The sequence below is a fragment of the Lepidochelys kempii genome, chromosome 3 (genome assembly GCF_965140265.1).
Source record: "Lepidochelys kempii isolate rLepKem1 chromosome 3, rLepKem1.hap2, whole genome shotgun sequence".
Lineage (NCBI taxonomy): Eukaryota > Metazoa > Chordata > Testudines > Cheloniidae > Lepidochelys > Lepidochelys kempii.
In genome coordinates, this window is record NC_133258.1 from 146,140,617 (window position 1) to 146,166,398 (window position 25,782).

At 42.9% G+C, this 25,782-nt stretch overlaps 1 protein-coding gene across 1 annotated transcript in view; it reads left to right on the forward strand.

Annotated features, from left to right (window-relative positions):
• The first annotated feature begins 883 nt into the window (after positions 1–883).
• The window catches only part of BIRC6 (baculoviral IAP repeat containing 6), a 320,140-nt gene continuing 295,241 nt past the window's right edge, over positions 884–25,782 (forward strand). Inside the window, 6 exon segments of the mRNA XM_073338417.1 lie at positions 884–900; positions 902–956; positions 958–1,219; positions 18,226–18,407; positions 21,256–21,393; positions 24,635–24,828. Coding sequence (XP_073194518.1) covers positions 884–900; positions 902–956; positions 958–1,219; positions 18,226–18,407; positions 21,256–21,393; positions 24,635–24,828 — 848 coding nt within the window.

Below are 25,782 nucleotides of genomic sequence, written 5' to 3' on the forward strand. Positions count from 1 at the left end.
AAGGTTTGTCAAAACTGAAGTTCTCAGGGGGCATCAAAGATTGGCATGCTGATGCGATTGATTCCAGAACCTGGGTTGCTTCCCTTCCTGCCTCTGTTTGCCACCTTTCTTCCTGTTTTCCTTCTGTTTCTGTTCTCCTCCACTGCCAGTCTGGTTATTTTACTTCTGACACTATGTCCTGTACTCCTTGTACATGACAGGTTGCAAGGCTGCTACTAGGTGAGGCGCCTGTACCAGATATGGACTAGCGGCTACACGGCTTCCATCATAAGAGAGACCAGATGAGTTCTCTTTAAGGTACTTTACTGCACTACCAGCTATGGCTGTTACCAGCTCAGGTAAGAAACGTTACACAGGCTGCCAGCTAGTGGCTGCGCCACACTCCGGTTTTGGCAACCCGTTGTAGGCTCCATTCAACACCTGGCGCGGGGGGGGGGGGGGTGACCCAGCCAACTCATAGGCGGGGATTCCCCGCTTCCGCCCCGCCCAGCACGCGCCGTGTGAGAGGCGGGGACAATAAAGCAGGCCCAGGTAGCCGCCCCTCCCCGTCAGGGGGACGGACGCCCCTATCTGTGACATCAGCCACAGAAGTGGCGGGTGACCTGTCCCCTTCGCACTTCGGCCACAGCCCTCCAGGAGCCGGCATGGCGGAGGCTGCCGCGAAGGGGAATTGCCGGTCGGGGGCGGAGTCTCCCCAGCAACAGGGCGGTGACGCACGCCGGGCCCCTCCCCCCCGCTTCCTTAGCCGTTGGCAACTGCGCTCTTGCTTTTTCCTCTTTCACCTCAGGGCTCTCACCCGGGCCGTCAGTTCCGTATCCGGCGTGGGACGCGTCACTTCCTGCTCGCGCCGGCGCTCTCTCTTTCCCCCTCTCCCCGGACCCGGATGGTGACTGGTGGCGGCCGCTGGGACTGTCACTGAGCGGCTCCCCGGGCCTGTTGTCCTGAGCGGTGGCAGCAGCCGGGAAGATGGCTGCTGCGGCGGCTGCGGGGGCCTCATGCTCCTCGGCGGCGGCCGCTGGCCCTGGATCGGTCTCCGCTGCGCCGGGCCCCTGCGAGTGGCTGCTGCTGCGGGACGGCTGCCTGCGCTGCGACGCCGACGGGCTCTGTAGCCTCTGCTACCACCCGGCTCTCAACGCCATCCTGGCCGTGACCGCCCGCGGCGCCATCAAAGTCATCGACGGTACCTCGGGGGCCACGCTGCAGGCCTCGGCGCTCAGCGGTAAGGCCCGGCCCGTGGGGTGGCGACGGCGGAGGAGCCGGCCCGGGCTCCGGCTCGTGGGGTAGGGGCTCCGTGAGAGCCAGGCCCTGCTGGGAAGAGTCTGGGGCGGGAGGTGGCCGTGGAACAGCTGGCGCTGGGCTGGGGAGTCGGGCCCGGTGGCAGATGGGCAGGGCGCTGTGATGGGCCGGCTGCCGGCATCTTTTTTTTTTCCCCCTGGTTGCTCCGCCGCCCGGCTGAGGGGCGGGGGTGGTGCGGCGCCTGTTTCGGTTGATTCCTAGGGCCCCGGTTCCCCTGTGCCTGGGGGTAACCCGGGTTTGCGGCTGGGAGACGCCTCCTCAGGACCGGTCCTGGTCTTGCTCCCGTATCTGAGGAGCCTGGGGATCCCCGCCGAGACGGGCCGCTGCCCGGTTAAAAACCGGTGAGAACGGGGGTGAGGGGGTTGCGCGTGGGCGGGCAGGCGGGGCTGGGCTCCGCTCGGTGTTTTCGGTCTTTTGGGGCTCTCCTGAGCTTTCCTGCCTCTGTTGATCAAACCTGATAAATTGTTGCTTTCCTCAGAGGCTTATGGGCAGGGGCAGCGCCGTGGCCAGCACTAAGACTTCCTTGTTCTTGAAAAATAAAATACAGACCGATAACTGATGAGGTGCCAGTGGAGCATCTGTATTAGAGTTATTCAAGGAATAAAGCTAAACAGTTGCGAAACAAAGTGGATTATGTGTTGGAGTGGCCTTGATTTTGTTTTTATACTAATTTAGTTGTTGCTTTGTAAGTAATAGTAGTGCACAGTGAAGGTTGCCAGTTATTAGTACCAACCCGCTAGACTGTATAGGGCTTTACTTTAATCTTTACTGATGAAGATGCCAGTTACTGTGTGGTGCTAATTGAGTCTTGATCTAAACTTTATAAATCCAGATATTAAGTTTATGATATAGATCATGTTGATTGAAATTTATTTTAGGTTGAGAGGTAATGTTTGACTTCTGTTCCAAATCAACTTTAATATCAAATGACTTCAGATTCAAAAACCCTTCTGAGGTTTTCCTGAGGGCTTCTGTGCTCCTTGATTCTCATTGGTGACAACAATAATGTTTTTACTGTTATGTTAAAAAGTTCTTGCTATTCACTGCATCTGTGGGCATAAGAGTTCAACACTTACTGTAATAATTATCCACTTTTTCTTCTGTCCTGATTAGGAAACTGATAGTTGGAAAATAAGTTCCATGTATGAGGATTAGATCAATTTCCCAGTTCATGAATTATCTTTCAAACACCAGTAGAATAGAATATTCTGACAGGATTTCATAGTTTGGGGAAAATCTTTAATATACAAAAATCTAATTCTAATATGTTACTATACTCCTGCTTTCTCTATTGATTTTAATATTATGTAGCTGGACTTTATTAAGAGGACTTCCATTGGTAGTGGTCACCAAAATCTCAAAAGAAGGAAGTATTGATGGCAGTACACAGGATATAGCTTAGTAAAGTCAGGGCCTGTGCTGATTTCTCACAAATTTTGCCAGTTAGGCTTGGGTAATAAATACACTTTCTCATTGAATATTAGCAGTTAAATTATGAGATTGAACTTTGCAAGTGAGCAAAGGTTAGAAATCTGTACACAATTTTCTTTCATACGTTAAAATATATAATTCTGAAATGGTCTCCATTCTGAAGTCTCTCATTTACTAAGTATCAAAGTTTCATCTATGATGATCCATCAGTGGCAACACAATTGCAAAGTTTCCACTGAGTGCTTAGTTTGGCCTGGAGAACCTTTGTTCTTTTTTGAATAATTGTCAACATGTATTCCATTTCCGGCATGCATATATCTGAGAGCAGATTCTTTTTGGCTAACACTGCCTGTTGGGAATGCACCTATTCCTTGGATGTCCTTGTGCCACCTTGCCTGGGGGTATAAAGGATAGAGTGGACCCAAATGGCCTTAGTTCCTTCTTACTTCCTATAACAGAGAGATGGAACCTCTGCAGTGTCCCCTTACTACGTGCACTGTAAAAATCTTGTTAGGATAGGTAGTGGTAAATGTTTTTTGCTCTGTTTGTATAGCACCTAGCATGGTGCGATCTTGGCCTATTACTAGGGTCCATAGGTGCTATGGTAATATAAATTAACAATATTTGTTGTTTACAACAAAAAGCTCTGACAAAAGTTTGACAAAAAGCTCTTAGAAGAGAGATCTCCTAAATATATTATATCAGGACCTCAGCCATAGTGGCTGAAACAAAATCCTTGGGATTTAAAACTTGCCCCTTTTGTGGGGTTACTATCCCACACGGTGCTGGGCACTCTAGGTGCGTTCTTTGCCTTGCAAAGGGACCCATCCCTGAAAGGTACTGGATATATCTCTCCTTCTCCAAGAGGACGCACAAAGCAAGGTGCGTCCCTTTTCAGAGCCTGAGGCAAAAGATTCTGCCAAGCCTGAACAGTCACTTTTGACTAGTGCTCCTGTGAACTAGAACTCTACCATCAACTACCAGGTTCGCTTTTCAGGAGATTGAACCCCTTGACTACTGACCATGGCAGAGCTCACCCCCGCCCTCTGTTGTCATCAAAGAAGTGTCGGAAGGTATGTTGGTTCCAGCATGAGTGTAGGCATAGGTCACCCTCTCTGGCGTCTAGTAGAATGAGACACAAGATCCATCATGTCTCTGTTTCTGCTTATTCTCCTCTTCTGAAAGGCAGTTCACTGCCCAGAGCAGGTCCTTTTGATGCATCAGCACTGGCTGGTTACCAAGCACACACAGTATCACCAGAAACTGCGGTCTTCATTTCCCCTGGTACCAGTGCTCTTGGTATTGATAACCTCTGTGCCTATGATGCTGATCTCGTGCATGGACTTTTTCAGTACCCAAGGTGTTCTCAGTACTGAGGGATCTTTGTGACCACACAACCAGAGTCCCCATTGCTCTTCTCGTCCACTGTTCTAACCTGTCCTTTTTAGAAGTGCTGTTGCCTTGGTCCCAGTGAGTGATCCTGTTCAGATTGTGGGTAGGATTTGAGAATGCCCTTTGACAACAGATAGGATAGCTCTCCCCACTCCCCTGGAAGAAGTATTTTCATTTTCTTCTTCTCCTTATGAACATATCAGGGAGGTGTCTGCTGCCCCTCACTCACCCTATTGTTAACTGTTTTGGTCTGGAAGAGAATCCAGAGATTGCCCTATTGACTGTATTGAACTTAATGTGCAACCAGTTAGGAAAACTTCCTCCACCACTCTTCACTTGCCTCCACTATAAGACATCATACGTCTGTTTCTGAGGGTCATTTGGTACTGTCTTTCAGTCTGCACCAGCAGGAGCATGAGGGTGAGCAAGAACACTAGTAGGAGATGGAAGGTCAATTGATCTTCCATCTCATGAGGCATGATAGATGTTTTGGAGATTTTGGTGGAAATACTGCAAGAAAAATTGCACAAATTACAAATTTTGCACTCCTCCATGCCTATTAGTGAGGGATTGTTGGAACTGGCCAAGCATCTCTGGGGCCAGACAGTTCTGGCATTTGGATCTGGTGAACCTGTCAACACAGTCTTTGATCACATTACTTGTTCTACCGGACCTGGTTTAGCACAATAGAGGTCGGATATTGCACCCAGTTTCAGTATTATGTCTGACAGACTGGGTGGTGGCTGGTTAACTGCCGTTGAAATAAATTGTTTTTGCTGAAGTGCAGAATGTTTTAGCATGTAGCAGAAAAACCTCTACTAGACTGACTTGTGCAGCAGAATAGAAGAGGTTTTCTATTTGAGCAGCAAAGCATCACCTGTCTTCTTTGGAACCCCTATTTCTGCTGTTCAGGATTATCTGCTATTGTAAAACCTTTCAGACTATCCATCAGCTCTGTAAGTGTAAGCTTGCGTGTAGTATCTTCACATCATTCTCCAAGTCAGTCCTACTATATTTTCGCATGCTACTCTTGAATGAGACCCTCAAGGAATCAACCACGTTTCCCTCTGTCTGGGATCCCTTTCTTTTTTGGGGCCTCAACATGGTGTTAAGTGACCTAATGGGACCTAATTTTGAGCCCCCAGTCTTCATAGACGAGTAAAAAGAACGCCATTTTAGTGGTCAGAACATCAGCTTAGCAGGTAGGGGACATTATGGTTGGTTCACTCTATGGGGTATTCCATAAAGATAAGGTGACTTTTAGGACCCCCCCCCCCATTTCCTGACTAAAATGTGAACAATTTTCATTTGAATCAGTTGATCAGCCTCCCAGTTTTCTTTCCAAGCCCCACTCAAATCAGAGGGAAAGCCAAACTGCATATCCTGGATGAGACAAGGCCCTCCAGAAGTTTCCCAAGGCTGTTTTTAGCCTTTGCAGATAGGGTAAAAGTTGTCCAAATAGGTATCTAACTATAGATCCTGTTACAAGAGAGCTATTTTGCATTCACATTTGCTCCTTAGAGCCCATTCCACTTGGGCTCAGGAAGTTTCTATGCCTTCTCTAAGTGTCATCTCTACTCCAGAAATTAGCAGGACAGCGTTAAATGGTGATCAGTCCACACTTTACCCACCACTATTCCTCAGTTGAGGCTTGAAGAACAGATGCTCACTTAAATAGAGCTGCCCTGCAATCCTTGTTTTAAATAGCACTCCTAGCAGTCACTTCCTGACTCAGGTCACTGCTTGCTAGTCACCAGAAGTGGAATCCACATGGACAATCATACCAAGAAGGAGAAACAGTTACTTACCTTCCAGGGATTGTGGATCTCTGAGATGTGTTGTCCATATGGAATCCCCAACGTGCCATCCTTCCTTGCGTCAATGGAGTCCCATAGCAACAGGATTTTGTACACTCAAAGAAACTGAGGGACAGTTGTCCCTGCTCTTCCCTTTATGCCTTTGGGGGTTGTGTGAGCCAAGAGGATGTCCAGGGCACAGATGTGATTCTAATCGACACTGCTAGCTGGAAAGAGGGCTAGATCTTGCATGCCTGGGGGTATGTCTGCATCAAAAGTGGAATCCATATGGACAACCATCTCGAAGAACCACAGTTATTGCAAGGTAAATTATTATTTTTTATGGCTGACAAGGATGATGCACAAGAAGGAATAGAACTTTGCTTGCCTAATTTACATGTGTTTAGTTGGAAGTTTAAAAAATTAAATGAAAAGGATATTATTTATATTTAACTGGTAAAATAAACTTACAACTCCATTATGCCACTGTTAAAGTAAATACATTTAGGACCATGTAACTGGAATTAAATTAAACCACGACAGTCAACATATTATAATATTTTTGTACAGAGAACTACCTTAACTTGAAACAAAATGTAGCAAATAAATGATGTACTTCTGATTTGCCTTTCATTCTGAAGGATTCAAAAACACTCTCAAAACTCTGAGTTCATTTATCCTCCAGTTAAACACTGTCATGCTTCTAAATGAAGGTAGCTATTCTGTGCTCTCAACTTAAACTAGGGGAAAAATGGGTAAATACTTTCCCCAGTTACAGCCACTCTAGAGAATTTAGGTAGGTCCAAAACAAGTTAATGAAACGTGTATCTGGCCTTTACGCAAGGTTTAACACCTCTTACTTTTGTTAAAAGCTCTTCTAAAGAGGTAGCTGTAGCTGTGATACTGGCAAAAACCAATGTGTAACTTGGGCAAGGGATAGTGTCTAAGCAACAAAATGGTGCTTCACGTTGAGTTTTCATTGGAGGCAAAAGTATCTAATTCGCATGGTTTTGGAGACCAACCTTGCCTATGTGAACCAAATGTAAATCAAAAATGTTTTTCTGGCCTTATCTACACTAGAGACATTTGGTATCTTCCCCTAAATGTAATGACTGTAGTCCCTCTAAAATGCCTATAACACTCCTCATGTCCGCTCATACTTCTAGTGTTGCACATGCATTACAACCATTGTTTGGATTAGATTTATTTCAAGTAAGGCTAACCACCACGTGCACCTTAGTCTCTAATATGGGTCGAGACTGCTGGTGTAATAGCCCCAATAGCTCACTTGCAAGCTATACCTACAGTGAACAAGATCTTCTGATGCCACATCTTTCACCACTTGTGTTGCAGCCTTAACTTGGTGACATGTCTAGACATAAACCATCATGTTGTCAGCTGGTCTCAAGCTGATGTTTGACTCATGGTTCGATTTGGGCAGAGGAAAAGATCCAGGGCCAGTTGAACTGGAGCATATGCAAAACCCAGGTATGTGAGTAACCATATTCAGGACTGCCAAGCCATGCCTTGACAAGGTAAGGACTTAATGGGATATTTTTCAAAATCACTTAAGGATTTAGTTGCATAAGCCCCATTGAGTATCAGTGGAACTTGTGCACCTAAGTGCCTTTAGGTACTTTTTGAAAATCCCACTAAAGATTCTGTGCAAAAAGGCAAAGAAAAAACATGGGTCTATTTTCAGGTGTAAAATTTAATCATTAAGGGACTGGACCAAATCCTGTGCACTTGCTGCGCTACATGACATGGAGGCTGCTTGTGATGTAACTGATGGGGGTGAAGAGAGGATGGCTAAGGGGTGGTGATAAAAGGAAAGCAGCATCTCCATCTGCTAGGTGGATCATGGGGTTTACAAGGAGGCAAACGAGATGCCCAATCTGTTGCTGGGATTTCAGGATCCCTTTAGGATAGATATTAGGGCTGCTGATTGATCGCAGTTAACTCATGCGATTAACTGTCAAATTAATCGCGATTAAAAATTAATTGGGATTAATCGCAGTTTTAATTGCACTGTTAAATAATAGAATACCAATTGAAATTTATTAAATATTTTTGGGTGTTTTTCTACATTTTTCAAATATATTGATTTTAATTACAATTCAGAATACAAAGTGTGCAGTGCTCACCTTATAATATTTTTATTACAAATATTTGCACTGTAAAAATGAGAAATAAAAGAAATAGTATTTTTCAATTCACCTCATACAATACCGTCATGCAGTCTCTTTATCGTGAAAGTGCAAGTTACAAATGTAGATTTTTTTTTTAAAAAATTTTTTTTTTAACGTAACCAAGGTGGATTTGATTTAAATCACTAGTTAGGAAGACTCAATTTAATCATGGATTTCTACATAAAAGTGCATTCTTGTTGGTTGTTATAACCTTAATACATATTACTCACAACTCAGAGATTGATGTAGGTTTCATTTTTAGAAGGTACACACTATATATTTTTAAAGTGATTTATTCTGAAAACTTTTCAGACTAGTTTTACAGCTATATCAAAAAATGAATGATTGTTTGATTTCATTTACCAAAGGTAATTGAAGCAGATGTTTATGAAGTCATTGGGAGGTGAACTATCTCCAGTTCAACAGGTTAATCGTTCGTATTTGGAGGATTTTCTTGCCATGCTGTATTAGGAGAAGTACATCACCAGACAGACATTTTAAATTGTTTTGTTTAACTAAAACAACAACGTTATGTATTCTGGATTTTTTTCTTCAGTAGCAAACATATAATTTAACAAAACAAGCATATGAATTTTTAGTTAAACATTCAAGTTTTTTAAAATCAGGTTTGTTTTTGTTTAAATTGTTTTAACTAAAATAATTAAATGAAATATTAAAAAAACAAAAATTAAATAGACTGTCAGCCAGGTCAATATGAGAAACTTAAAATATTGGCTTATGCAGCTAACTCGGTTGTCTTCACCTTCATTTTCCTGTGTGTTCATAATCTGGAAAAGAAAAACAAGCTTTCCTGCTTTTTCAGGTCCCAAACGATTTCTCAATTTTGAATGAATTAGTCCAAAGGAAGAAAATATTCTTTCTACACCAGCAGAAGAAGCTACTGCTGTTAAAAGTGAGATTATCACTTCAACAGTCTCTGAATCCAAGTGCTTAAGTGACTTCCACCCGGTTCACTGGTGTGACTTTCTTTCAAACATATTATTTCTTGAATGGTTCTTATTCCCAAATTGGGTTTCTCCTACGGCCTGCCACCATTATAGGTTTTCCCTTATAGTGAGAGAATGGTATTGTAGATCTCAAATCAATGAAGGCTACACTCAGAGCTTCAGACTTCTGGAATATGCTGCTCAAACAGTTTCACTTTTGTTTCTACTGCCTGTCCCTCCCTTCTCACATTTATCTCAGACTTTTTCTCCTTGTCCAGATCTGTTTCGCCCCCAACAATCTATTATTCATTGAACTTTTTGAAACTTTGCACTTTTAGAGAGAGGTAAGGGATTGACTTCTTGTACACAAATCTGCAGAGGGACAATAGGGTTGAGGTCTGTTGTTTCTCACCTCTATATATTTGTTTATTTTTATCTATTTAAAAACATTTTTGCTGTTAACAAGCATGATACCTCCGGAGACACAAATCCACAGTTTGAGAACTGCAAAACTAAGCATCTCTGATGGTATCTTCTAGACTGAGTACTGAGTCCCATTGGGTAGATAGAAAGTTTAACCTAAATAATCTGTACAGAAGCCCCTGGAACCCCATAAGATTGGGTCCCTAATCCATGAACTATTGGAACTCATTTACAGAACTTTTTTTAAACATTACATGAATCTATTGTCTCATACTATAGAATTTATAATCCCTATTCTATGATGAGAGAGGGTTTTTTCCTCAAAGCGTTTTTATCAAAAAAATCCGATTTAAATAAAAAAATCCAATATATTTTTTTAAAAAACAATTTATTTTTATCCACTCTGTATGTAACTACACTCAAAAACAAAACCGTTTAAAACTTTAGAGCCTACAAGTCCACTCAGTCCTACTTCTCATTCAGCCAATCACTAAGACAAACATTTGTTTACATTTATGGGAGATAATGCTGCTGACTACTTATTTACAATGCCACCTGAAAGTGAGAACAGGCGTTCTCATGGCGTTTTTGTAGCCAGCATGGCAAGGTATTTACGTGCCATTTATGCTAAACATTCGTATGCCCCTTTATGCTTCAGCCACCGTTCCAGAGGACATGCTTCCATACTGATGACGCTTGTTAAAAAAATGTGTTAATTAAATTTGTGACTGAATTCCTGTAGAGTATGTTTCCTGTTCTGTTTTATCTGCATTCTGCTATCTATTTCATGTTATAGCAGTCTCAGATGATGGCCTAGCACATGTTCGTTTTAAGAAGACTTTCACTGCAGATTTGACAAAATGCAAAGAAGGTACCATTGTGAGATGGCTAAAGATAGCTACAGCACTTGACCTAAGGTTGAAGAATCTGAAGTACCTTCCAAAATCTGAGAGGGATGAGGTGTGGAGGATACTTTCAGAAGTCTTAAAAGAGCAACAGTCCAATGTGGAAACTACAGAACCCGAACTAGAAAAAAACAAAAAAGAGGATCAACTTTCTGCTGGTGGCGTCTGATTCAGATGATGAAAGTGAACATGCGTTGGTCTGCACTGCTTTGGATTGTTGAGTAGAATCCCCTCATTAGCATGGACGCATGTCCTCTAGAATGGTGGTTGAAGCGAAAGGAAATATGAATCTTTAACACATCTGGCACATAAATATCTTGCAGTGCCAGCTACAACAGTGCCATGTGAACACCTGTTCTCACTTTAGGTAACATTGTAAACAAGAAGTGGGCAGCATTATCTCCTGCAAATGTAAACAAACTTTTGTCTGACTGAACAAGAAGTAGGACTGAGTGGACTTGTTTGTAGGCTCTAAAGTTTTACATTGTTTGAGTGCAGTTTTTTTGTACATAATTCTACATTTGTAAATTCAACTTTCATGATAAAGAGCTAGAACTACAGTATATGTTTGAGGTGAACTGAAAAATACGATTTCCTTTGTTTCTTTATAGCACAAATATTTGTAACAAATAAATATAAAGTGAGCACTGTAAACTTTGTATTCTGTGTTGTAATGGAAATCAATATATTTAAAAATATAGAAAACACCCAAAAATATTTAAACTGTTTTCTATTATTGTTTAACAGTGTGATTAATAGCGCTTAATTTTTTTAATTGCTTGACAGCCCTAATAGATATCCATTATCCTAACTAGCAGGGGACATGGCAGCCTGTCCATTTTAGCAGGAGGAGGGAGTGTGTGTAAGGGATCGTTTGCAGTAGGTCTTCAGCTCTTTATTGTGAAACATAATGTACAGATTTGTGGGCAGAGAGAGTTTTGCAGGTTCTTACAAATATCACAGTTAGCATTTGTAAAGGGCTGGATATAGCCTCACATGAGGGCAGAATTGTCCACTAGTTCCTCTACTCTGCCAGCACTTGTTCCACTAGTGGCATTTGCAAAGCCCATTGCCTGGTCAGTCTCCCTAATAACAGCCAGGACTTTTCATTCCCTCAGGTTCATGAGACACTGCTGCCAGTCAAGCTGGAAGTGCTCAGCATGTCATCCACAGAAGCTGTCTGAGTATGACTGGGTGGGATCCAAAATTGTGACCAAATGAGAGGCCCAGAATGGGGATGTGGTTCCATCAATGGCTCTCGGTTTGGGCAGCTCAGCTGTATGATCTCTGGCACACTTGCTATCTTAATCATATACACCATACGATGACCTGCAAACCTACACCACAACAGCGCACTCTCTGGGCTTCCTGACCCCAAATGGGTTGTCCCTGTTGAGGGGAACACTCAGTTTCATGGTTTGGTATTGCAATGTCAGCTAGCTTCCCATAGAGGTACAGAAAAGCCTCCTTTCTCATCCTGAAGTTCTGGACCTAGTTCTGCTTATTGTAGATCCGCACAGCTTAGTGCACAGCTTAGTTCCTTAGTCTTTCGTTGCTCTGTTCCCTAACACGGGGGCAGTCTCCCAATAATAATGTCTCTTAAATTTGAAGCTCCCCACTCATACTTGGCAGTTGGAAGGGGGAAGGAATGTTTGTTTCTATCCTCCAGCTTCTTGGCAGCTTTGAGAGGAAGGCTCTCTGCATTTGAACCCTTCCTTAGGTCTGGGGCTTTCTCCCCTGTGAATAACTCCATTGACATGCACAACTTTATGAACACTAGTCAATGGAATAGCTGAAGCTTGTGGGCTTCCAGCATAATGCAACTACCATAGGTTAAAGGGTATTTTGAAGCAAGCAACTATATTTTGCCTGTTTTCACCATGCCTTCCTGTTCTGAAAGGGGAGTTGTGCCAGTGATTTGAAAAGATTTCTAGCATTTTGTAATGTTACTTTGCAGTTCCAAATTAAAGGCCTAATAACATCTATATTTGAAGTTATGGGCATTGTTTTGGTACTTACCATGCACTAGATCAGTGGTCCCCAAACTGTGGGGTGTGCCCCTCTAGGAGGGTATGGAGCAGTGTTTGCAGGGGCATGTGGCAAGGCCCAAGCTAGCCCTCATGGGGAGGGGAGAGAGTGCCACCTAGCCTCACCCTGCCCCCAAGCCCAGCTGCAGTCCCAGCCAGACCCCTGCTTTGCCTCCAGGCCAGCTCTACCTCTAAGCCCAGCTTTCCCCCATCCCCATTTCTGCCCCCAGCTTTGCCTTCAGCGCAAGCTCCTCTGCTGAGCCAATTGTGCAGTAGTGGAGTGGGGGGTGTGGACAGATTCCGTTACTGGTAAGGAGGGGCACAGTGGGAAAAGTTTAGGTACCACTGCACTAGATCTTGGCAAAGAGCATTCACTATTAAGATTCATGTGTTTCCTTGGTGTGAATAGAAGTATTAAACTTGTGTAATTTTTGAAAACAGTTCAGTTTTTAGAGTACTCTATCTCTAGCACTTTTTGTTAAAATAACTTCAGGTTTTTGCCACAGGCTCCACCCTGGACTCTGACTTGACCTACCAATTTTCAAGCTGGTCTGACTCGTTTTGGGATGTTGAACAGGGTGCAAAATTCAGCTAGAAACAAGTGCAATTTCAAAGAGGATCTCACTTCTCTGTAATGACAACAAGAGCATTAGATAACATTTTTAAAAAGTGGAATGGTTATAAACTGTCCTGTAAGTGAGAGGGTTTGTAAAAAACTTCCCTTATGAACAGGTTACTCCTTATTTACTCACTGGGGTTTTTGGACCTTCCTCTGATTCACTGGTACTGGCTGCTATGGGTGACAGAATACTCTATTAGATGGATCACTGTTTTGATCCAGTATGGAAATTCCGATATTGACACTCCAATTTTACAACAATTGAAGCAGCATATTTTAGTCAGGAAGGAAAGTGAATGTGGCACAGATCTGCTTACAGAACAACAAAAATAAAAATACTGAAATCACTTTTTACTGTCTAACCTAGACTTTGATTGAAGTAGGAGTCTTGGGGGGGGGCGGGAGGGATGAGTTAATCTCTAAGGGGACAGAATTGCATGATGAATCTACACGCTATTTGCTCTCTGATGCTTGCCACAGGCAAAAAGTTTGCTCTTGGTCATCTTAAGTCCGATGTTGACCATAAGCAGGGACCACCCTCCTCTGTACAGGAGAAGAGATTCAACCACAGACAACAAAATCTGCCCCTCAGTTTGGACACTGCTCTTTTCAGTATGCTTCACTTCTCATATGGAAGGCGCTGTGCGTTTTCCATTCTTTGGCTGCTGGAGTGGGTTTTGCTTTCCCCTCTGCTGCACACGTGCTGCAATACTTTCTCCTGTCATCCCCAATTTACTGTTGATTTGGGAATGGATCTGTAACTGGATTCAATTTTTCTATATTTCTTGGGAGTACAAGTACTGTTGGTTTGGACTATCACTCTGCCAGCAGAACACCAGTTTGCCTAACGACTGTAGAACGAAGGCTTGATTCTTGTTTTGCCTACTCTTGTAAGCCAGGGATGTGTAGGAAAAAATGAGCCATGTCAATGCCAAGAGCATAAAGAAAGTGTTCCATGAACTACTAGTGATTGGGGGTGGAATGGAGGGTGGTAATTAGAATGAGTGCTCGTAGTGTTCCATGTTCCATGATTTGCCAAGGTTAGAAATATTTTGGAGGATCCAGTTCAAATGATTCCAGGATAATTAAAACTTTTCCAAACCCTGTTTCTGGACCCGTGATTTGTAAACTGAAATTCTTGATTTTTAGACTGTCCTGCTATCACAAGAGCATATATAGACCACAGTCCACTTCAGAACTTGGAGCTGAACCTTTGAACTATTGGAAGTTATTAGTCAGCTGTTAAGAGTTGGGTTTGCAACTTCAGCAGTCTTTGATTGCAGTATCTGCTTCTGTAGGTGTAGGTAGAATATGGGACATTGTTTAACCATTTCATTCAAATTCTAGGAACTGAAAGTAGGCTAGTTTTCCTGTTTGTAAACATTAAACAGAGTCCAAGTGGCAATCATAAATATCCTTGTAGAGTTTTTTGGTGATCATCCTTTGACAGCAAAAGCTTTTCTGCAAAAGTAAATTGAAGGAATCCAAATATAAAGGAAACAGTCTCTTGATAATCTCATAGAAAAAGTCTCTAGCCCAGACTATTTTATTAAACTAAAAGACTCTAGTACAGAGGTGTGCAAACTATGGCTCGCAGGCCACATGCAGCCCGTGGGGCTGTTCCCCCTCCCCTGCAGCCATGCTGCCGCGTGGGCAGCACTCTGGGCAGTTGGATGGGGAGGAGGTTTGGGGCGGTCAGGGGATGGGGAGCAGGAGCAGGGGTTGTATGATAGGGGGCGGTCAGATGGGTGGGGGGTTCTGAGGGGGGCAGTCAAGGGGTGGGAAATGGGAGGGGGGTGAATGGGGGCAGGGGCCAGGCTGTTTGGGGAGGCACAGCCAGTGGTGAGCTAGAACCGGTTGTTAAATTTAAAGTCCTTTTAGAACCACTACAACCAGTTCTAAAAAGGCTTCTAAGTTTAACAACTGGCCAAACGTGGCACCTTAGGCGCCGACTCCATGGGTGCTCCAGGGCTGGAGCACCCATGGGGAAAATTTGGTGGGTGCAGAGCATCCATCAGCAGCTCCAAGCCCAGCCTCCGCTCTACCTCTGCCCCTGAACGCGGCCCCCCAGCTCTGCTTCCTGCAAATCAGCTGTTTGCGTGGGAAGCCGGGGAGGGCTGAGAAGCAGAGCGAGGTGGCATGTTCAGGGGGGGGGGCGGGGGCGTGAGGAGGGCCGCCCGTGCTGCAGCAGGTAACCCGGGGGGCACGCAGGGGAACTGCTCCCCGCCCCAGCTCACCTCTGCCTCCCTGGGCCTGAGCACAAAGCCACCGCCTGCTTCTCAGCTCTTCCTGGCTTCCCGCACTAAAAGCTGATTTGCAGGTAGCCGGGGGGGGGGTGTGGGGGGTGGGGGTGGTGGTGTGGAGAAGTAGGGCGGGGCAGCATGTTCAGGGGAGGAGGCGGAGCGGAGGTGAGCTGGGGCCAGGAGCTGCTGGTGGGGGCTCTGCACCCACCAAATTTTCCCCATGGGGCTCCAGCCCCGGAGCACCCACAGAGTTGGTGCCTAAGGCATCACTTTTGATGTGATCAGTGGGGGGAGTGGCTGCTCCCCCCTGCCCCCCAGCTACGCTACCCCACCCCTAGGAGCCAGAGGGACCTGCTGGATGCTTCCCGGGAGCTGCCCCAGGTAAGCACCGCTGGGACTCCCCACCTCGCCCCCCGGCAGGACCCTCTGGCTCTTAGGGGCGAGTGGGCATCCACTGCGGTGGCCCACAAGACCCTCCTACCCTGTTCTGGGGGCAGTCAGGGGAGGAGCGTGGAGGGGGCAGGGGTTCCGGGGGGGGCATCAAGGAACGCTGGGGGTTGGATGAGGCAGGGGTCCCGGGGGGCAGAGGCGGGCCACAACCCCCTCGTGGGGTGAGGAGGGAACCAGTTAAGTTTTTGGCGGCTCATCCCTGGGCACAGCCTTCCCTACCCGGCCCTCCACACAGTTTGCACCCCAATGTGGCCATCCGGCCAAAAAGTTTGCCCACCCCTGCTCTAGTACTATATAGTACATGTTAGTCTATGGAGGAGACAACTATATTTGCAGTTTATGGCATAATTTTGAAGATGTCAAATACTTGTCAATTTTGAACATGATAAATGATTTTCAATGAGTCCTTGAGACAATGAATTATAAGCTTAAATAAGTGGAATTTACATTTTAATACTTTTGCTACTGTCCGTAGAAATGAGTTTTTTCTATAGAATGATTTATTTTCTTTGGCTGCAGTTGTATTTGTCCATAGACATTTCTCTCTGAGGAACTCAAGCATGTTGTTAAGAGTATAGTTTGCAAATGTTTGATTTTCCATTTAAAGTGTCCTCTCCTTTTTAGGTCAGCTAGAACTAAGGCTTTATAACTCCTATATGATTCAGTGCTTCCTGAGGTGGGGCACATGCCCCTCTCAGCAAGGATCTGCAAAGGCAGTACTTTGACTGACAAACTTCTCTAAGGAAACCAGGGAGTGTAGGGGTCCTTGATACCAAAATTTTAGTGGATGAGGGCACCGGTCACAACTATTTCAGACTATGTATGACTTCAGAACTGTAGGTTTTATGTAGATCACTTGGCGTTTGAGGGAGAAACCATAGGTGCGAAGGTGAAGCCATAGTCAGATTATAAATAGAAGGGTAGTTTTCAGCAGGGCTTTTGAGCGGAGCCCGGAGCTGGAGCGTGGAGCAGCAGGTTTTTGCCTGGAGCAGAGCCGGAGTACAGCTCCAAAGCCCTAGTTTTCAGGTTAGTAATGGATTAGCTCATTTATTATTTGGAGGAGGAAGTATACAGGAGGTTCTGAAGTTGTGGTGGATGACCGTTACTGAAAACTCTGGAGGACTGTGAGATATTTAAAATTAATCTGAAGTGTAAGAAGATGGGGGCAATATACGTTACCTTGCATAAATGTAAAATGATACGTATTGGTAAAAATAATTGAAACTACTCAGAAGTTGATGGGATCTGGACTATCAAGTTCTGCTGAGGCTGAATGGCTTCTAATTGTTCTGTTACACATGAAAAGAGAGCGCTGTAGAGATGGCAGTTTTACTGTCTTGCACACCTTTGTTGTTGAAATGTCTTTAAATGTTTTAGAAGTGGTACGTTTAAGTCCTCATTTGAAATTTTTCCTCTCTTGGAAGAAAATATCAGGATGACTATACATGAGTACAGATTATGGTATCTTGTCTAACTGGGACTAATTAGATTGGCTTTAGTCCCTTGCCTTTCCTTCTAGATGGAAAGGAGGGGGTCAGGAAGGGGTCCCCCCTACTGTATTTTTTGTCTCCTTCCTCTAACGCATCAGGGATGGCCACAGCTGGAGATGGGACATTGAGGACCAGGTCTCTGAGGGGGCATGGAGCATTCTCTCTCATGTGCTTAGCTGGCTGGTTCTTGCTCAAAATCTAACTGATCACCATATGTGGGGTCAGGAAGGAAATTTCCCCCAGGTCAGGCTGGCAGTGACTGTGGGTTTTTTTTTTCCACCTTTCTCTGCAGCATGGACTGTAGGTCACTAGTTAGGATTTTCTGGGTGTATCTCAATTAATTCCCTGCCATTGCAGGGGCCTCAGGCATTGGTGCACCTATTCTGTGCCTGTGGAACATAATAGTGTAGTCTCCTGTGTGCAGTCATATTTTGGTTGTTCAGTTTGGTGTACAGGTGCTGGGTTTTGTTGGTGAAGTGTGATATACAAGAGGTTAGACTAGTGATCTGGTGGTCCCCTTTGGCCTTGGAGAGGCTTCACCCATCTCCGCAGTACTGAGCAGCTGTTGGGTTTTTAGCTTGATCTATCTGTTCACTATACAGCTTAATTCCTACTATTAACTTGACCTGCAGTTAAGAAGAGGTACTCATCATCTTAAAGGAATGAATGCAAACTGTTTGCCACATACATGCAAAACTAAACTAAGACTTTTACTGAAAGTCGGACTTGATTGACTGCTTTTACTATAGCTCTTAAAATGGTCATAGATAATTGTTTGGCAAGAATACATGAACAATGTCATTAATCTTAAAGTGACTTTTGCCAGAAGGCACAATAGCCTTCAAGATATCTGATCATATAACTATTAAAAAAACTAGTCCTGGACTGCCCCTTCAACATTAAAAAATTAGCTAAATAATCAGTAAGTTATCTCATGTCCCAAAAAACATTTGACTGGATTGTGATAAATAATTCTACTTCTTTTAATAGCATTTTCTTCTGTATTTTCCCATGCAGCTAAACCAGGTGGACGGGTGAAATGTCAATATATTTCTGCTGTGGATAAAGTTATCTTTGTGGATGATTATGCAGTTGGATGTAGGAAAGACCTCAATGGCATCTTGCTGCTAGACACAGCTCTGCAAACACCTGTTTCAAAGCAAGATGATGTGGTTCAACTTGAATTGCCGGTTACAGAGGTAAGTTCTAAATTGTTAGTATATACTGACTCTACACTAGAGATAATGAAACCGTCCTGAGTTGTTAATTTAATATTAAAGGATTGTATGCCTAATGGGATCATGTAAATCACCATAAAGCAGTAATTACCCTCCACCAGAACTTGATGGGGTATAGTCCAAGCTAAAATCTGGGAACAAAAAGGGCACATAGCCAGTCCTGCTTCTGCTATCCAGCTGAGGCATTTCAGAAGAGAAACCTGTCCACCAATCACTAGACAATGGGACTCATTTCCTGCTCTGTTGTAGTCAACCAAGCAGCAGCTCCTGCTACCCGTTCCAGAAACCACTGCCCAGACTATGGAGCCCTTAGATCATGTGCCTTCTAGGATTTCAAAAACAAGGAAAGAGGGATGAATGGCTAACATGTTGCCTCCATTAATCAACTAATTTTTCCCTACCTGAGAGGTGGTTGTAAACACCACCTGGTAATTGCATATCACTTGAAGGAAGCTTGCCCATCTAGCTCATGATGGAAGTATGATTCCTGGGGTCTTGTCTAGACTAGGAGTTAAGGTGTGATGTTTGCATGTTAGCTAACCTATTTTAAGAGAGTCCATTGTAGACAATGCAGTGTACTTCTAACATATACTAAGCTGGTTGAGGAAAGCCAGACTCTTGCAAAATATGTTAGCACATGTTAGATAACATGTTAACATAAGACCATAATTTTTACTCAGGAAAAAGCCCATGCTGATAGTTAGCTCTGAAAAGAGCTTTCCAAGTCTTCAGGCTTACCGCTACCATTGCCAATTATATGCAGCTTATATGCCTTCTGGGTGACTACAAAAGGTTGGCGGGTGTCAAGGCCACATATGAGGACTCTAACTAGCCCAACACACTTACTTTCCTGGGTTCTGCTTGTTTGCTGTGTCACCTATGATGTGATACAAACAGTATTCAGTTCCATGGCCATGTCAGTTTCAGCAAGAAGATCCCTGTACCTAAAACAGTGGGTAGTGGATACTTTTCTTTGGTCTGGATAGTGACTCTTCTCTTTAAAGACTATTGTCTGGGAAGGAATTGGAGATCAGGAGGAACAGCTTCAGGTAGTCTAGGGCCTTATTGCTAGGAAAAAAGCAGGGAATGCTATTTTAATGCAACAACAGTCTGGTATAGTTACCTTTCATTATTAGAGGTGGTAACACCATCCCCCGAGAGTCCCAGGAAATTTTAAACAGGTGTTCCGAAGAGTGCACTGGATCAGGTGGAAGAGTCCCTTCATCCATGCCTGGCTCCGTATTCCATTGTTGTCCAAGACTTTCACCAGTCTCGCACTCTACATTTATTAACTTTTGGTATGATACGTCTACAAATCAGGTTCTATATCTTGTACCCATCTCTAATAGGCATGTGACAACATTATGAGGCTTTTTGCTCTTTCTTTTCTCCCAAATATTCTTTCTCTAAACTCATCATTGTGATGAGTTTAGAGAAATACACTAAGTTTTCGTCTCCTGAAGGATTCAGGAAGTGTGAGGAGCCATGCGGATTTTAATTTGCTCTTCCTCTGAGGAGCAGCCTTAGCTTGGGAGACTCTTATTGGTTTGCTTCCGTTGTCTACTGCTCTATGGGGAGTGAAAACAATGTACATAATAATGGTTGGTAGGCAGCAACTCAGGAGTCACCCCAGGTGGGTGGCACAGTGTGTGCCATTGGGAACGAGTGCGCCTTTTAAATGATCATCTTCAGTTACCTACCAGCCTGCAAGCTAGCACATGGCATTGGGAAGTATATTTGTTTTTCCCAATTCCAAACTATGAAAGATCTGACAAAATCGCTTCCTCAGAAGGTGGCCTGTTAGCATACTGTAGGAATTGTGCAATGTGCTTTGCAAATAAAAATACATTTCCTGCCTCTGATATCTGGAAACCTAGTTGTAGACCTGCAGGTAACAATGGTGAGAACTAGGAGCAAGGGAGAATGAGATAAAATAAGGTTATGCTGTTCAAATTTGTGTGCATTTCTTGGTGGTATTGCTACTCTTAAAATATTGCAATGTTAATCATGAGCAGTCTTTCTAGCATATTGTTTTGAGCCTCATATTGCCCAGCACTTTGTCTATTTCTTCTCAAAATATCATTGATTTTTTTTTGTGACTAATTTACCCTTCCGTCTCCAAATTAGCAGTTCAGTTTGTCACTGATCTCAAAGGCTAAAGAAGCTTCTATGGCTGTAAAGGCACATAGTTGCCTGCTCTTGGCTGCTGCCTTTTGCACTTCTGATTCAAGCTTGGGGGGTGATGGTGAATATGGCTGGAGATCCAGGTGATAGGACTGGTGTGATTGAGCTAGTCTTCAAAAACTTTCCACTTTGGGTGCGCCATGTTGCTGTAATTATTTTTGTGGCTAGTCCGCCACATGTTGTTAGTCTTCAGTCATACTTCCTCAGGCAGCTTGCAACTGGTTACTTCCAGCAAAAGCTTTACTGTAGAGATTTATCCATGGAATGGGCTGCTAAGGAAAAGTGACTGGGATCAGGTTGCTAATCATTGCTCATCTTTAGTTTTCATCAGAATACATAATGCATCATGTAAGTTGTCATTTGGATCTGATTTTAGTGTGACCTTAGAATCAAGTGAAATACACATTTGCTATCTCATTCTTATCTCGAGTTATTTGGGACATTCAGCACACAGCAGTTTATTTAAAAAAAAAAAGTACAGAAATAACCGTATATGCCACCTGGATCACTTCTTAAAATCTTTGCGGAAGTCAATCTAGCTGCTGAATCCATCAGGTCTTAAATTTTCCAGGATAGTAGCTTCTGTGTCTAGACACTAATTTTGTTTCTTTCCACATGTTTTTAGGCTCAGCAACTGTTATGTGCTTGCATAGAGAAGGTAGATGTCTCCAGCACAGAGGGATATGACTTGTTCATCACACAACTGAAAGACGGCTTAAAAAATACCTCACATGAGACAGCAGCAAACCATAAAGTTGCAAAGGTGAAGAAAGTGTCTCCAAAATTCTCTAACACTTTTTTCTTTTTTTCTTTAAAAAAAAAAAAAGTTCATTTCCATTGTATGTTTTAAGGGTTTTGTAGGTCATTTTTGAATTGCTATATGAATTGAGTTCAAGAATTCTTGGTAACATTAATTTAACCTCATTGAAAGCCACGATGAATAATGCAGCTAAACATTGGCAACTTTTTCTAGTGTGTGGATATAGAGTATTTCCGGGGGTTAAACATAGCCTTGACCAGTTTTAGTTTATTCATCATTCCTTAGTTCTGTACACATAGTACAGTAACTCCTAACTTAACGTTTTCTCGTTGTTACGTCGCTGATCAGTTAGAGAACACGCTCGTTTAAAGTTACACAATGCTCCCTTATAACGTTGTTTGGTAGCTGTCTGCTTTGTCCACTGCTTGCAGAAAGAGCAGCCCATTGGAGCAAGCTGGTGGGGGCTTGGAACCAGGGTGGACCAGCAGCCCCCTGTCAGCTGCCCTAAGTTCCCTGTGCAGCAGCCGCCCAGGAGGCTATCAATTGCTGGGCAGTTCAGGTATCCCTCCCCCGACTGCCGTGTGCTGCTCCTGCCCTCTGCTTTGGAGCCGCTCCCAGGAGCCTCCTGCTTGCTGTGCAGGGGATGGGGGGGAAGAGGGGTGCTGATGTCAGGGTGTCTGCCTGCCCCCCTGCTCCTGTAACCCATCTCCACAGAACAGGGGGGGACAGGACAGGGCTCAAGATAGAGGGAGCTTCCTGTCACACCTGCTGTCTCAACTTGCTGATCTGCTTAAAAAGGCAGTATACTTAGAGTGGGGTCAGCGTATTTAAAGGGGCAATGCACGTGTCTCTCTCTCTCACACACACACACACACACACACTCACACACACACACACACACACACACACACACACACACACACACCCACACACCCTGCACTGTGTGAGGGTGTGTCACTCACTCATGCACATCCCCCCTTTCTGCACTTTGGAAAGTGGAGGGAGTGGTGCGCTCCAGTGTGATAGAGTGGGTTCATCATCACCTTCAGTTTCCCCAGGGAATATTTTGCAGCCACTGCCATGTTGTGTCTCCTCCCTCCATTTGTGCTGCCTTGTAGAGTGTGAGACTACATTAACAACAATATGTTAACACTTGAGGGCTCAGCTGAGTGCTAGTTCATCGTTTAGGAGCAAGGCATTCCCTGGGAACTATCCCACCCTCTTCCATCCTATAACTTCACCACCTCAACCAAGCTTCACAATCATCATTGCTGTGTACAGTATTAAATTGTTTGTTTTTAAAACTTGCAGTGTGTGTGTATGTGTATACGTATGTAATATAGTCTTTTGTCTGGTGAAAAAAATTTCCCTGAAATATAACCCCACCCATTTACATTAATTCTTATGGGGAAATTGGATTCACTTAACATCATTTCGCTTAATGTAGCATTTTTCAGGAACATAACGACAACATTAAGCGAGGAGTTACTGTAAATCTATTCTAATCTAATAGTACAGTTGGTCTGAGCAGCTTCACTAGTCTTCCTAGAATGGCTTACCTTTCCTAACAAGTATAAAATTCGTTCTTTCTGTTCCTGTGAGACATGAGTTTGAATTGTAAACTTCCTTGTCTACAGTGTAACAGGATTTGGCCTAAAAGAAAAAAACCCTCCAATTCCTCAGCAACAAAATGTAATTGAAAACAGTTAACCAACTTTAAAATCTTTGCCTAACTCTTCGCATCAACATAAAATAAATATTTATGTAGCATCCATAGGTTAGGCTCTTTACGAGCAGTAAGAAAGACCCCAAAGTTTACAGTCAAAATACAGAACATACAGATAACAGAATGGGTAAAGCAATGCAACACTTTTCAACTTTTAAAATGTAATTTAAATGCTTTTGCCTAAGTTGTTTTGACAAGGGGCTGGTCTGTAGTGTGTTTCACTCTTAATCTGGGGATTTGTGGCCATTAACATGCTATTCTCAGGGATTGACTGGTGGGGCTATTGCTTCAGTATGAAATGCTCTATTGCAGTGATACTCAGACCTCCGTGGTTGAGGAGCCAAATTAGCAATCAACATTACCCAAAAGAGCTACAGTAATAGCTGGCTATAGTACTATATATTCATATTAAAACAGAATGACAGGGTAAATATTTGTGTGTGTGTGTATCCTCACAAGAAATAAGTTAATACTTCAGTGCAAGTTGTTAACTTAATTGTTTAATAACATAGTAAAAAGACCCTGATTGGTTAATTTACACTTAATTGCAAGTATGTGGCGCACACGGCAACTAGGTAAAGTAGCACAAGAGTACATTTAAAAGTGAAGTGTCCAAAGGACCTCTGGACTCTCCTAAAATTGATGCATTTTGAGTAATCTTTGAATTTATGGAAACTCGGTGTACCTGTTAGTTACTTTTGCTGAAATTCATAATAAATCATAATACCAGAAACCATATTGTTTTGCATACCAATTTCCATTTAAAAGTGGACACATGTTTAGTCCTCTAACAACCTTTCTGATTTCTCTGCAAAATGGAATACTGTATGAAATGCTGAAGTTTTGAATAAAGAATGATCTGCCTCTTTAACTTTTTAAAAAAAAAAGTTTATAAAACGTTTAAATATCAGATCTCTATTTCCAAACTCTTTTCTGAGTAGGCATCAAACTTAACCTCCAAAGACTTGCAAACAAGTGGTTATTTAAAAATCCCCACTAAAACTCTACAGAGCAACGGTATGACTTCAGGACTTTTATTTGTAAAAAAAAAAAAAAAAATTTCTTCAGACATTAAAGACACTTCTGATTGAGAACTAAATTGGGATATAAAAAAAGGCTATTAAGTTTTAAGGTATCTCATGTTTTTCCTGCTTTTATAACTCAAATGACTCAACTTTTTTACTATAATTCACCAAAAAAAAAATCTTAATTGAGGCATTTTTAGAGCTCACATTGCTGAATTTGGCCGCCATGTGCAGCATTGAGTGGTATAATCAAATGAGATTACTAACTGTAATAAATGCACTCAGTTTTCATGAGCTGCAGTTTTAAAAAATTGAACAAATGTTTGTGTTGTATTAGTATTCTGATGCTAGCATCAATGACACACTTATTAAACACAAGACTGGACATTAGTATTTCTTGATTCTTGTTTCTGATTTCCAGGTGAAATATTTGTATTGTAATTTCTTGTAATAACTTTTTGAATATCAAATTGAATGTTTTTTCTTAATTCAGTGGGCAACAGTTACGTTCCATCTTCCTCATCATGTATTGAAGTCTGTCGCCAACGCCATTGTAAATGAACTTAAGAAGATAAATCAAAATATTGCTGCCTTACCTGTAGCCTCCTCTGTGATGGATAGGTTATCTTACCTCTTACCCAGTGCGCGACCAGAACTTGGCGTGGGACCTGGTCGATCTGTGGACAGGTATATTAAAAAAATGTTAATGGTGAATTTTACCTTTTGTCTGGATCAAAGTAGATTGTGGATCATTCTGATTTCTTCAATAAGGAGAAATTGGATTTATCCATCTGCGGGAAAAGAAAATGGGGAGTTCAGAAACTGGTTAATGTGTAAAGGTTTAGTGTAAATGATTTTTACAAATTTTGGCATTATTAAATAAAACTACTGTTTCTCCAAAGATACTACCTCTGTGGATTTATAACTCCTGGGTGTTACTTCCTTAGTGGAAGACTGGTTGAATTCCCCTACCTCTTAAATTTGTGCCATCCTCTGCAGAGTATAAATGCTTCCTTTCAATCACTTCCTTTTCAGCAGCAAAAGGAGAAAACTGCACTTGTCTTGCTATTGCTTGATCTTTTCCTGATTCCAGCAATACCTTGTTAAGGTTAAGATAATAAATGATACCTGCTTGCTAGTTAGGTTGCTATAGTTGTATATTTTTAGGCCATTGCTTAATAACTTTTGGCATGTTTCTGTACTGATATTTATTTGGAGCAAAGTGTCAAAACCACTTCCTGCAGCACACATATTTTTCCTTAGACTTCTCTGCAAGGTTTAACTTACCCAGGCCCTGCTTTTAATGTTGGATCTCCCAAGTTCACAGCTTGAGTTGATATGACCACAATTTGATGTAGTGGCTGTCGGTGTGTTGTGAGAGTCATTTATGTCTGTTTTGATAGACATCATAACACATACATTCACTCATATACCTAGTATAGACCACCAAACTTAATTCTTATGCACAACAATAGTGCAACACTGTTTTTATACTACAGTGTCCCAAATAAAGAGCTATTTACAGTGTCTTCACTTGGCAGCAGAAAACTCCTTGGACTGATCTTGGAGATGGGGAATAAAACTACCTTGAATTCCCAGTTTCATAATTACTTCTTTCAAGCATGTTAAGCAAAAGGGTAC